The sequence below is a fragment of the Gossypium raimondii genome, chromosome 13 (assembly GCF_025698545.1).
Source record: "Gossypium raimondii isolate GPD5lz chromosome 13, ASM2569854v1, whole genome shotgun sequence".
Lineage (NCBI taxonomy): Eukaryota > Viridiplantae > Streptophyta > Magnoliopsida > Malvales > Malvaceae > Gossypium > Gossypium raimondii.
The window spans coordinates 42,164,073-42,178,125 of NC_068577.1; the positions used below are offsets into that span (position 1 = coordinate 42,164,073).

At 34.6% G+C, this 14,053-nt stretch overlaps 2 protein-coding genes across 4 annotated transcripts; one reads left to right on the top strand and one right to left on the bottom strand.

The window, feature by feature from the left end:
• The first annotated feature begins 3,625 nt into the window (after nucleotides 1-3,625).
• Nucleotides 3,626-6,848, top strand: LOC105782519 (uncharacterized). Its single transcript, XM_012607301.2, has 6 exons — nucleotides 3,626-3,951; nucleotides 4,365-4,805; nucleotides 5,350-5,573; nucleotides 5,687-5,833; nucleotides 6,092-6,316; nucleotides 6,454-6,848. The coding sequence occupies exons 1-6, from the start codon at nucleotides 3,667-3,669 to the stop codon at nucleotides 6,695-6,697; spliced, it is 1,566 nt and encodes a 521-aa protein (XP_012462755.2). The 5' UTR covers nucleotides 3,626-3,666; the 3' UTR covers nucleotides 6,698-6,848.
• Nucleotides 6,849-7,853: 1,005 nt separating this feature from the next.
• Nucleotides 7,854-13,654, bottom strand: LOC105782518 (GBF-interacting protein 1-like). 3 transcript variants are annotated; one of them, XM_052626149.1, is made up of 9 exons: nucleotides 13,382-13,654; nucleotides 12,639-12,718; nucleotides 12,310-12,376; nucleotides 12,088-12,214; nucleotides 11,477-11,973; nucleotides 10,652-10,916; nucleotides 9,509-9,797; nucleotides 8,780-9,229; nucleotides 7,854-8,592 (listed from the first exon to the last, which is right to left on the bottom strand). In XM_052626149.1, the coding sequence occupies exons 1-9, from the start codon at nucleotides 13,578-13,580 to the stop codon at nucleotides 8,290-8,292; spliced, it is 2,277 nt and encodes a 758-aa protein (XP_052482109.1). In that variant the 5' UTR covers nucleotides 13,581-13,654; the 3' UTR covers nucleotides 7,854-8,289. The 3 variants fall into 3 exon arrangements, with proteins under 3 accessions (XP_052482109.1, XP_052482108.1, XP_052482110.1); XM_052626148.1 differs by having other exon boundaries at nucleotides 10,652-10,919; XM_052626150.1 differs by having other exon boundaries at nucleotides 10,652-10,919; nucleotides 12,675-12,718; nucleotides 13,382-13,653.
• Nucleotides 13,655-14,053: the final 399 nt, after the last annotated feature.

The following is a 14,053-nucleotide window of genomic DNA, read 5'->3' on the forward strand; positions in this document are numbered from 1 at the left end:
TGGTATTGACTACCGTTTTTACGCCCCCCCGAGTGGACCCCCTTATGAATTCTCACTTGTAATATGGTAAATTTTATTTGATAATATCATTATCGTTATAATTTTTCATTATTGTAATTTTGAAATAACAAATTATTTGAATAGGTGGAAGAATCGCGCGAGACACACAGGTATACCAACCGAGCTCGAGGATATCCGGCTAGCTTTAGATCAATAAACCGAAGAGGAGGTTAGTTTATGAATTTCAAAGTTATATAATATTTATTCTAACATTTGAAATTAAATATTTATTCCAAAACTGATGTGCCCGGTATTGCCGACAATTCCCACCTTTCATTTGTAATCGGTTTATGTGGCACCATACAATTATTCATTGATAGTGTCGTAAACACTGCCAACATCGTTGTTCTACCAAGGTGGATCATCCTTACAACCGCCTATTCATACAGGGGGATGTAAGATGGGCGGCTAGGACCCAAACGCAGTTAGCCACGGAGGAATGAGATAAATATAGAGATCAATATCGAGGTGCATGTGAAGATGAAGACAAAGACGATGAGGAGTCGCCACCCAAGTTGTTCAACAGAACCCTATGCATACCCAACGCATTGTTGGAAAAAATCCAATTTGAAAACACTTTTCTTACACAGCAAAAAATTAAATTTTTGAAACTGACCCAGTTTGTGATATTTATAACAATAAACCTTAACTAAATTCGTACTTATGTTTTTAGCTTAGCGGATGTTTGTTGCTCTCGACTTTCAACCAAACAATCTTCTCCGCTATTCTCATACCATGAATTGCTTCGACTGTGGGCTTGAACCAATTGAATCGAAACACAAAACTAAAAAACGTTCTCCTTTTTTTGGGTGAAAACGAAAATTCTCTATTACAACTACTACTTCCTGGGCCTTTTTGACCTAGTACTTTGTAATGTGATCAAACTCGATTTAGTTTTTCTATTTCCTGAAATAAACTTTAATAGTTATATATAAAATATTTTTTTTCATCCCTATTTTATCCCTATCAAAATTTTGATGATTTTATCCATGGTAAAATTTCGAGAAAATACGTTCAAGATTTCATAACTCAACATGTTCACTATGACCGGATGATTTATTTTTATTTTCGAGCTTCAAAACAGTTCAAAAACATAAACTCATTCATTTTCATTTTCAGTTTTGGAAGCCTACACTCATTTCCAAATAATTCTATTTCTCTATTTCGGAGAAGACCATAACCATTATTGAATGTTCCCTATTTCTCTTTCCTATTCATTCAATTCATTTCTATTCAAACATGTAATTTATTTCTAGTTTTAACGAACTAGCGGATGGACTGATTGGATATATGTAGTTGAGGCTCAAATAATTTATAATTAAGTTTCGACATTTCGTCTATTAATTATAAACTCATTTAGTCAAGAAGTCATTCCACTATAGTATCATGACTGAGCTCTCCCCAACGACATAGCATTATGAAAGTAACTAGTGAAAAACATTAGACAAAAAATTAGACAACTAGTATTACGATCCAACCACGTAATACTGCTTAGTATTAGTTAAACATTAGACAACTAGTGAGCAACATTTGCTTCTATTTTACTTTGCATGCAAAAACCATGTGAGGACAATATACAAAGTATTAATGTAATTCATGAATAATTTTATTAACCAATTTGTTCGAAAAATTACAAGTGTACTTAGATGAAAATGTTACACTTAGGGCACTAGATCCAACAAAACTATAACAATGTATATCTCAAATAAAGATAAATAAATCTATAAACTTCAAATTTTCAACCGCAAGAAAAAAAAATTTCAACAAAATGAAAACACGTCCTAGTGAAAATGCGCCTTGTAGGACGTGTTTTCCTTTCTCTCTCCAAAAACAATATATGTCGGTAAATTTCATAAATTTCCACCTAAATCTTTAATTATTTTATAAAAAACAACATATTCGTTTAAGTGTACCAGTTACTCATCTATACTATATATTATACATTTAATTGAATTGATGTCATAATTCCATCAAATACCAATTCAGTTAATAATGAAAATGTCCTTTCTTTACAAAGTAAATTGTATTTTTTGAGAATATTTTTTGAAACATTTTCCTAATATTTATAATCTTTCAATAGTTACAAATGAAAAGTTACAAGTAATCCAAAAGTTGTATCACTTAATTATTAACTAAGTTTTGTTACTATCCATAGTCATGAGTTATGTCTCTTGTTACTAAAAGTTATGTTACTTGATTATAAACAAATAGTTATGATTATTCAAGTAATATGTAATGAATAATTGTGTTCATTCTTAATAGATGTGACTATCCTAATAGGTACCCATTGAATAGTTATGTCTATGAAAGAGATAAGAACTCTTATAAATAAGAGTGACATTTCATTTGTATGGTACGCCAAAAACACATCAAAAGCTTCTTACTATTCTTCTAAAATTTCTAATATTCCTAGATTGTTCTATAAAAAATTATTGCAGAAATTCTTTATAGAAGTTGATATTTTTGCTATGCTATGCTCAATACTTGTGGATTATTTTTGTCAATACAGAACGTCAACAATCATTGAGCTTCATAGTATTCTTAATGTTCATTTGCCAGTAACTCTTTCGCACACCATGATATAGGTGAGGGCAAATAAAACCTTAAAAAAAAGGTATTGATACACACATTGAAGCTTGAGTTCATTTTTATCCTTACACACCAACATTTTTGTCATTTTATATCTTTTACATAGAAAAATAACAAAATTTACACACAATAAGATTTGCCCCTATAATTTTAATTTAAAAAAAGAAATAATTCTATTAGCAATTTTAAAAGTTACTTCACAAATAAATGATTATAAATAAATGAGAAGGGCAGTGGCGGAACCACTAAGAGACCCAGGGGCCATGACCCCCTCTAGAATAGTAAACTTTCAATTTATGCCCTTTATAATTTATAAAATTTTAAATTAATAATGGTAAAATTATATTTTACCCCCAAAATGATAAAAAATTGATTCAACTCTTTAAAATTTATAAAGATACAAACTATTAAAATGATAAAATTATATTTCTATTATCGTGAAAATATATAATTTAATTCCTACCAAACAAAATTTTGAAAAAAGGGGAGCAATGTTTTATACAATACAAAGGCCATTAGGATTACAAACCCGTCTCAAAGAGGGTAAACCAGACCAAGATTTTAACCCCTTAGTGTTAAACAATGTTCCAAATTTTTAATCATCGAATTTTTAATTTAATTAGTTTAATTATTTATTTAATAATAATTAATTAAATAATTTAAATTTTTTTAAAAATATTAAAATATTTATAAATCGATTCAATCCATAATTTTTTATCTAGATTTTTCAATTTTCGTTGATTTTAAATAATTTCCTCAAAGATTAATTCAATCCTTTCAACCGAACCATTATGCTGATAGATTCTCGGTTAAATTCGTTGGACCGACCGGTCCGGTCCCGTTAGACAACAGTGCCATACTGCCATTAATAGCAAGTTGAATCAAATCAAACGACAGCGCATCTGTTTCCAACTTCAAAACGACAGGGTTTAATTAGTAGTAGTATTTGCTTTCACAGTACTCTTTCCTAAATTTAATGGATCAGGGCTGCTCATTGCTCAAAAGCCAAAAAAAAAAATGGAAGAGTCTCAAGAGATTCTGCTAAAATCTTTAAGCAGTTTCGGCATTTCGATCCCGGAGAATGTTTCGTCGTTTAGCGAATTAACTCCGACGACGTTGATTTCCCTCTGCTGCCAATCACTTAACATCCTCGGAAACAACGATGACGACGATGAAAACCACTTCTCCTTCCCCATTTCAGTTGAAGATTCTGTCTCCATCGCCGACAAGTTCAAGATCTGTTCCGACGTCTCACTGGCTTTTAAGAATCTGGGTTATCTTGGTGACATGAACTATTACAAGGTAGTTTTTTTTCCTTACCTTTTTTAATCATTATAGGAAATATGGAGCCGAATTTTGAATGGGGTTGGTTTAATTATATTGATTTTAAGGTAATTTTATAATATTTTGGAGTTTATAGTGATAAGAAGTTAATTTTATGGATGAAATGATTTGTTAAGCTGAATTATGCCCTGAAAAGAAAGGATATTTTCTGTGGAAAAATCTGTTTGGTTCTTTTTTCTTATTGAAGGAAAATTTAGGGACAGATGAATCTGGATATTTGTTAAATCCAGATTTGTAGCTCTATTTCATGCACTATAAAATAAACAAAATTTTTAAAAAGCTGTCATGAATAAAACTTTGATTCTGGTTATAGTTATTCTTATTGTTATGAAATTATGCTTAGAACAGATTATATGTATTGCTTACGGCAGTTCTTGTATCCATCAGAAGAGGACTTACATAAGTTGGTAAGGTTTTTGGTGGAGAAGCTTTCTACTTCATCTGAAGCTGTAAAATTTTCTGGGGAAAAGGATGTTGGGCTGAGACAGGAATTCAAGGAGGATAACTTCGGGAAAGTTTCTGAATCTGTTACACAGAATTCAGATAATGAAGAGGTTGATCAGAATCTTCAAAAGGTTGAAGCTATCTTGAAAGATCTTAGAGTAGATGAACTATCGGAATCATCCGAGTTCAAGGCTGGGGATGCAGCTGTTGTCCATGACCCTCTTAGGGTGCATGATATACTGCAGGATGAGCTATTTAGCGAGTCTACTGCCGAAGTTGTGGATTCAAGTGGTGCATCCGGACATGAGGAAACTGCACATCAGAAAGATGAACATGTTTCAACCTGTCCCAAAGAGACAAACTCCAAGGTGCATTATTTGACTAGATTAAATTTTAAGTAAATATTAGCCTACAATTAGGACATGCATTTTTCTAATTTGTAACTAGTATATTATACTATTATAGTGTCTTAGGAAAAATTAAATGGCTTAAATTTAGATACGGGACTGATGACTAGATATGTAAAGGAGGCATATATGCACAAGCTATTCAGCTTCAGCCCGAAAAATGTTGATTTCAGTTGTCATTGTCAAATCAAGCTGAAGCTTTAGAAGCTTAATTTGAGTTGATTAGCTCGTGTGCCTAATTAAGTTTATTTTAATACGTAGTTTAAATTTAAGCATGAGAACCAAGCTCATTGCTTTTCCTGGTAAATGAGCTTAATTGAGCAAACTCAAGTAGTTCGCTTTTAATCTCAAAGCAACCTCGAGCTTTAGAAGTAAAACTCTATTTAACTCAAAATGAGCTTCAAGCCTCGAATTTGGGTTCAAGCTCAAGCTTCTTAACAGGATTCAGAACAATAAGTTGTTCATTTTGTGTATGAAGTGTATCTGATCTCCATTCTTTTACCAGATACAATATGAAGAGGAAGACTTGCTATGTCAAGAAAAAGCACTAAAGGAGGAATTAAGTGCAAACACTTTGCAAATGCAGCATCTTGAGGAAGAGTTTGAATTGTGGAAGGCGGCAGCAGATATGGCATTTGATGAAAATCATCCTATGGAGTTTTTCCCGGAGCAACTTAACAAACGGATTGATGCCAAAAAGCATAATATTCTCGAATTGGAGTTGCAGTGGTATAAAATATTGTTCACAAGTTGTTACTAAGAAAAGATTCTCGATATTCAATTGGAAGATGAGAGCATCAGTGTTGACTTTAACTTGGCATCTTTTTTTTCTCCCTCTGCAGGGATGCTGTCCGAAAACCTATTGAAGAGAAAAAAAGAAGTCTTGAGGAACATCTATATGCAAACATTCCGGAGGCTCAAGAGAAACTCCAAAAGTTAAGAGAAATCGAGCTAGAAACGCAATTGACCTCATCTGAAATTAGAAAAAGGTAGGCTATTGGAACCAAAGCTTAGCTTCAAGATTAAACGGTATAATCTAAGGTCATTTCCTGCAGTAGAGTCTACCTATGTTCCTCAGATCCAGTTATGAGTGTCAGACGCATACATATGACAGTATGACACTAATACTCTAGTCTGAGTAACATATATTTTGCAGCAAAAACTTTACAAGAGAATGGTCTAGCTTCTACCCGAATATTTATACACCCGGCCTTGACTTAATTCTTTGTATCTTGGTAATTTTATAGGGAGGAGGAACACTTGAAACTTGCCGCAGACTTCAAGAAGCAGCCCGAGGTGGCATCTCGGAGATCCTATATCGAGCGGATAAAAGAGATTACAAAAAACAGTGGCAAACTCGATTCTGACATAGAACGAATCTTAAGAGATACTAGGACACTCCAATTAGAAAGCAATTCCATTCAGGAGAGCCTTCATCGCACCTATGCTGTCATAGATGAAATTGTCTTCAGGTATGAGCCGACTGCTACTGCAACTCTCATAATACCCTCCTTTTCCAGCATTGTAGCCTTAATTTAGGCAACATGTTAAATCAAAGTGAAATTAGATAATGCTTTTTTTCCTTAGAAAGAACTGTGTGTATATGCAGAGAAGCAAAGAAAGACACAGACCGGGGACAAGCTTATAGACTGCTCACAAGCATCCATGATAGCTTTGAGCAAATCTCTGAGAAAATTCTCACGACTGACAGAATTCGAAGAGAAATAGCTGATCTTGAAAAGAAACTAGCAGGCGTGTCTTCCCGAAGCTTAAATGAAGACAAGCTACAAGCTGACCTTGACGCCATTATGAAGGAAAATGAGTATCTGGAGCAGCAAATCCAATACGATTGAACGTATCACAGGAATCCGATGTTTTGACTTGGGTGTTTGTTCATTACTTAGTTATGTGAACTTTGAAGTTAGACAGGAAAAGCCTGTATTTTTATAATGTTCGGAAAGCAATAATTACAAACCATGTTTGGTTTCTACCAAATTTCAGATATATTTATCGAACAATTCAAATCATGTTTGGTCATAACCATCATATGACAGTTTAGAAGGTGGAGCGTGTGGGGATAGATGGCTGAACCGATGGTCTCGTTGAAAGTTACTCTTTTCTTTTTTCTTTTATGAAGGGTTAAGAACAATATTTCATTGCAAGTGCAATTCAATAATTATTGCATCAAGATTCCCATTGATATCTAAATTACTGGTATATTTAACCAAATTAACGAGATTACACTGGAGATAAGCGTTCATTTGCACCATCATTCGAAGTTTGATAAAAAAACCTAGCAAAAACACTTGAATTACACAGTTTATAGGAATAAAAATATAAGCTTACTATTATAGGTACTATTTTCTAAGGAAATTAATCACAATCTCGAAAATTTAGAAATGCGCAGAGAAGAGTGGAGCGAGTCAGTTTTCTACCAAAAATCTGACGGCCAACGAATTAGCCCAACTTGGAATATTTATTGAATATACCAATTTTATAACACTACTTTTTCATATAATTCAAGTTAGGGTTTTCTTTCAACTTTTATAAGGTCGTCTTATAACATGCATTGAATTTACAGTTGAAAGTGTTGATATAAATATAAAACAAACTGGGTGGTTTATGAATATTTTCTTTCTAGAGTAGAATGAGTTGGGACAAAACAGACTAGACGTTTTATCTACATCACTAATGAACTCTTCCCAAAATCTGATCTGTCTGCTGAATTTCGCATCAACCCACTAATAAGTATTCCTTGGATTTCCCCCTTTTCTCTCAAATTTAATAATCGTGTTAAAATAAAAAACCAAGTAAATGATCATAATAAAGCCTAATCAAACAGTTTTAACTTTAAACTCAAATTCATGGTCGAGATTCAAAGTGAAAACTTAATGGATCTCGAACTCAAAGCATCTTACACCTCAAGCCGAGTCGGCTGTATTACACCACATGCATACAACAACACGATCAAGATCGGGGGGGAACATACTAGGTAGCTTTTGAAAGAAATTAAACAGAAATAGAACCTTCTCATATACCAATTGCAGCTTTGTATCATGATGTTACCTCCCTATTCAATTCAAAATTTAATATACAGGCGACATTATAAAAAAAAGAAGAAGGAAAAATTGGCAAAATCCCACCTAATCTAGTTGACCTCTTCAATTCCTATAGAGTTTCTTATGAGAATAATAAGCGTTCCAATTGAACAACAAACAAAAGGTTTGCTACCCAGAACAACAACACTATCAGAAATGGAGGGGGGAAAAGGGCAAAACAAGTCAGCAACAAACATATTTTCCCCTCCAGACATTACTCTAATATGTCTGAGACGCCTTTAATATATACATTCAAAGAGTAAGCCAGAGTTTCGGTGTTTTACCTTCCAAAAAAGTGCCTCAAATGGATTTTTAGAGATTGCTGTCCTCTTAAGATTTTTAAGAGTTCAGTAATTAGTTTTCCAATTTACCTGTGCAAGTTGAGGCTGCTGATAAGTGCCAGATGGTGGACCTACAGATCCGACAGCTGCAGCTGTGGATTGAGACTGTTGTAATAAGGTGTTAACATTGGAAGGAGCAGCCATTGTTTGTGGCGGTGACTGATAAAGTCCGGCAAAGGCACCATGACCAGCCTGTGCAGGAGAGAAAGGAAGCTGTGGACCATGAAGGGAAAGGTTGTATAAAGAATTAACCTGCAAGTTGGATAAATCTTGCCCTGGTGCAGGCATCCAGAGAGCTGAACTTTCATTCTGCCAAAAAGATAAAATCCAGAGCATTGTCTTAAAATTAACTTATACCTGCTAGTAAAAGTACTACAATATAATAATATACTATATGTATAAGCATATAAGCTAAAAGAAAAACCCCTCAAACTACAACACATACAATCCATCATGGTAAAACACATTAGATAGGGAAAGGGACAGCAAAACTAACCAGTGGTCCAGTTGTGTATATTTGATTTTCCTTCAACTGCAATGCTGCAATATCCTCCTTGCTGCTAGAGCTCCCAGAAGTCACCGATGGAAGAGGTAAATTGAAACCAATAGGCGGAGAAGTCAATGGACCATAACCAGATGGAATTGCAAGGTGAGCAGGGTTTCCTGCATTAGTTCCAGGCTTGAACTGTGGGAGAGGGAATTTGACCCCAGGTGGAGTTACTCCGGGTGGCATGTATACATTGCCAGTTGAAGGTTGCTGAGGCAGCCCAGTGGGGTTTAAAAATTGATGCATTGGATGCATATAAAAGGGTGAAAGATAGTGAGGATATGGAAAGTAATTAGGTGGAAATGGCTGCCGGAAAAGATGGACTGCTTGTGGGGCTGCAGCAACAGAGCTCTGAATAGGTGGAGTTGAACTGCCAGATGGAGCTGGAGGATTACCACTCTACAGATTCGACAACTAAAGTGTAAGGAGCATGTAATTATAACATAATATAAACATACTGTCATTTGATATCACTATGACAGAAAAAAAGATAATTTTAAGTTTCTGAAGTTCATGGGAGCGTATGATAGCTGATACTTTTTCTCATCATATTCCACACTACAAGTGCCAATTAAATCTTGTTTTAGAAGCATACTATAGCAATCTGAGGAGATGCAAGGGAGTGCTACAACCAATCAAATAAAAAAATGACTATCATGAGTAAGTAGCAAATCTTACGATGAAGTTTGTAAGACGAGAAACATCATGGGGTCGAGCCTCAGGTCCATCAAACTGTGGAACATTAGTCGTGGATGCTGGCAAGAAACCAAGTCCGTAGCATGGCACATTTGGAATGGTGCTCTGATTACTATCTGGATGTAGATGCATTTCATGATTGGACTGATCAACTTTCAAGTTGGTATCAGATGAAACATTGCCATCTGATTCAGTCACTTTCTCCAACTCACGAGGAGCTTGTTGTTGATCAGCATTGCCCCCTTCACCAGCCGGTAATATACCTTGACTTCTGCAGAAATCATAAAGGCTCAATAAGATCTAAAAGATAGAAACAAATTAGACAAACTACGAATACTGTTTAAAGACCCCAATACTCTAGCATCGTGTGTGTGTGTCAACAGCAAATTAGGTGCATTTATACTACAGATATTCATCCAACATGATTTTCCATGGTAATCCACCAGAAGATGCAACAGAACTATTTTCTTCTTGATGTAAAAGTGTTGAACGGCAAAACATCAGGTCACTATTATCCGTCACTCCATGGCTTATGTAATTGCTTTAATCAACTAAAGAAGAAATTAGAACTCAGAAACTACCAATGCCTCAAAACTAATTTTTGAGATGAATAAAAGGATTTTTATAACATTCAGGCAGAGGGAAATAAAACATCAAACCAGTATTGATGCAATCTAAGCACTAGAACCATTACATTGCCTAAAGCACAAGGCATAGAAAAGAACATGCCTATGGCCGAATATGTATTTGTCTTTCTACGTCTGTGTATGCACATAAAATAAGGTTAAGATATATATCTAAAATGATAAACTCTAAAGAGCGATCCAGTTTATCTTATAAAGCATGCAAAATTTTATGTTTCTTTTCTTGGTTAACAGGTTTAACCTTAGGTCTGGTTTTTTTTCATTGTAAATAATAAATTAAAGAGAACTCCAATCGGGAGGGATTTTGCATCTAGCGCCTTACAAAAGAGTGTGCTCTTGATCAAGTGTGCCTTGCTTGAAAAACAGCCTAAGGCACTTTTGTTGTCTGTCACTAAGGCGCAGCAACTGGCCGCATGCCTTAATAACGCTGCATTGAACAAAATATAAGTTCTAATAAATGTAGAAACTAAAGCCCACCAACCTAGAAGATGGCTCTCCAACAGTTTCATCAACACCCTGAGAAGTTTCAACAGGCCTAGCAGTGTTAATCTCCAAATCAGTGAGATTATTATGTTTTGATACTTGTCCAAAACTAGCATCAAAGCTTCCAAAAGTTAAGCCATTTTTTAACGCTTCAGAAACTTGGAAGTGGGTAGGAAAAATAACATGTTGACCATTGTGAACATTTGAATCAGCAAGCAATTGAGGATTGGCTTTATCAGTGACAGCTGCAACCTCAGATGTGACTACTGTTTCAAAAACAAGAACCAAGTTTATCACCAATAGAAAGAGAGAAAGAGAACACCAAAAAGTGCACAAGGCAATTTTTATATCAATATCTAGGCAAAAGCAGCGAGCACAATAAAACAATAAATCAATGAATTAGCAACATTAACGCCTAGTAAGAACTTATTGCCGTTCATTAAAAGAAAGAAAAGCAATTCGAAGAAAGGCAGTTCAAAAAGCAACAATGATGGCAAGACCTAGAAACAACTTGCAATACAAGGAAAACTGCAAAGATTTGTGCAGAATTTTCAAACAGGATCTTTATGGCAGGGAAATGGAACAGCAAAGCCATAGAATCAAACACCATACCAACCCACTGCCAAAGAGAAAAGGAGTAATTATAGAGGCCTCCCATGAATGCAATATTGTACATTATAAGGAGATAAGAAAGACCTTTAAAACTGCAATATTGAACATTATAAGGAGATAAGAAAGACCTTTAAAACTAAATAAAGATAATATGAACTACCATAGACCACTATATTTTATGGTATCATGGAACAAACAGAAGAGGTGATACCTTGCTCTACAGGCATGGACTGCTTAACCTGTTCAGCAACCTCGGATTTGCTGGGCTCCTCCTCTCCATGCATTGAGATTGAAACCTCAGACGCCATTTTCTCAGTCTTAGATATGTCCATATCCCAACGAACTTGTTTGTTTCCTTGAATTCGATTTAATTCAGCAGCTTCTTGTTGGAGTCCAACTTCACTTTGTATTGTATCCACAGCAACAGAATCCCGTGACACTATTGGTGAGGTGGCAGAAGTTGATGAGGTACTCAAATTTGATGCAGACTTCTCTTGACCTTTGATCAGAGAGCCAAAGGACTGAGCAGGAATTGGGGCAGGAGGTTCTCTAACAGCTGTTTGAGCTGAAATAGTTTTTGGCTTGTTTACAGGTAAGCTGTCTTTAGTTTCACTAATAATACCGTTGATGGATGATTGAGGTCCACGTCCATGACTGGAGATCCCATTTGGTAAAATTGTACTACCATTGGATATAGCAGTTGATGTTCTGTAAAAGAACCAAAATAAGGTAAGATATAAATGTACTCTCTAGAATTAAAATTAACAAGTACATAGAAGTCTTGTTTAGATACAACAAAATTATGCCAATATGCATATTTACTTTGTCATTTGCAGTGCTGCATTATTTTTCACTTTCTGAGATGCTGGCGAAGGCATAGAACCTCTATCAGCGGTACGATTAACCCCATTCTCCCTTCTAGCAAATGCATTCTTTCCACCTCCAGCATCTTAAGAGAACAAGACTAGTTACATTAGCAACTTACAAATAAAAAATATGTCAGGTCCATACAGTGATGCATAAACATAAGGGGAGAAGGAATACCTTTGCCAGATAATGTATAATAGTTCCCTCGACTGCCACAGCCTCCTCGTCTTTGTGTACCAGCTGTCTGCATAAAAGAATAATTCAGTTATAATTCAGAATTCACCAAGCTAAGTAAAGCAAATTTCAACCCCCAAAAATACAACCATCTAAATGGCATTCTAGCATGTAGTACTCTTGAAACATTACAACAGTTTGGCATTTTTTATTTCTTATTTTTCGGTAAGGAAACAAGTAAAAGACCTATGTCGTGTAAAACCAACAGAAATAATGGTAAAAGAAATTCTAACTGCAAGGTAAAAGCACAGAAGACCAAAATAAAGAAATGCCTTATTTTCACCCATTGAAAAGAAAAGAACACTCGCCTCCTTTTTCTTATCGCGTTTCCGTTTCACATCATGGAATGTATCTGCCAACAAAACAACAGGACGGAAATAAGATCAAAACTGTGAATTATAGAATATTGATATGTTAGTTTGAATAAGATTATCAAATTATTAAGATGGTATAATTATAAAATTAATTATTAAAACCTCTAATCAACTAAGGAAAAAAATTGAATAAAAAGGCAGATTCTGCAGCTGATAAATCAAAATAAAAGACGCAAGTTTTTTTTTTTTTTTTGGTAATAAGACGCGATGTTAATAAATACATTGAATTTTTTTAATCTAACCCCATTTCCCAGAACCAAACAACATCCTTCCTCAAAGAAACAAACCCAAGATACCATTTTCCATTTGCAAAATCACAAAAAAAAAAAAAAAGCCAATCCCACCTCTCAAAATCCCAACTCTCTTCACCGTTCCAACCGAAAAACACGAAATCAACAACTCGAAAAAAATGCGCAATTCATTTTCCATTAGCAAAAATATAAGAAAGCATGAAAATGCGACCTCCCAAAAATCCCAACTTTCTTGAGCTTTTCAAAACAAAAATCCACACATAAACAATAGCATGAACCCAGCAAACAAATAGGAATCGAGAAACCCTAAAAGGGGCATCGAAAAACACTAAGAGAAGAGATAAACAAGTCCAGAAAAAAAAAGAACATTTTAAATATTAATGACTTTACCCATATAAAGAAGCTTTTGGGCAGTTTCATTGGGATCCATAGAGCACTCTTTGAGGATTGCATAGATTTCTTCATCGCTGTGTTGTTTCCCTGTGATCTCCCTTATGCTTAGGATCGTTTTCTTTGCATTGTCAGGGATCGAAACCCTTGACCCTTCAGCGCCACCTCCACCGCCTCCGCCGCCACATTTGCTGCTCATGGTAGCAAAGAAAGAAAAATAGAAAGAGAAGAAAAAAGGGAAGGAAGAAGCAAAGAAACAAGGAGAGAATTGAATGTCTTATGTATTTATATTTATTATTTATAATAACTAGGGCATTTATACAAGAAGAAAACTATTTTGTATTTTTCTTTGCCCTTTTCTTCTTTTTTAGAATTGATAATGGTTGTCCTTTTATTGCAACAAGTTGGGTTTAAATATATTACCATCTTTTAAACTAGTATGTATTTTAATATTCTAGAACTAGTCATAAGCCACATACTCAATTGCCATGTAATACCATTTCTAAAGAAATATCAACTTGATGCAAATATTAAAATCACATTTCTTATTTAAGAATGGAGTTCAAACTTGTTTCAAATGAACAATTAAGTCAAAACAAAACAAGTAAAAAGATAAAAAATATTCTAAAAATTATATTTGTTGCTTTATAAAAATATTAAAATTTTCACAAT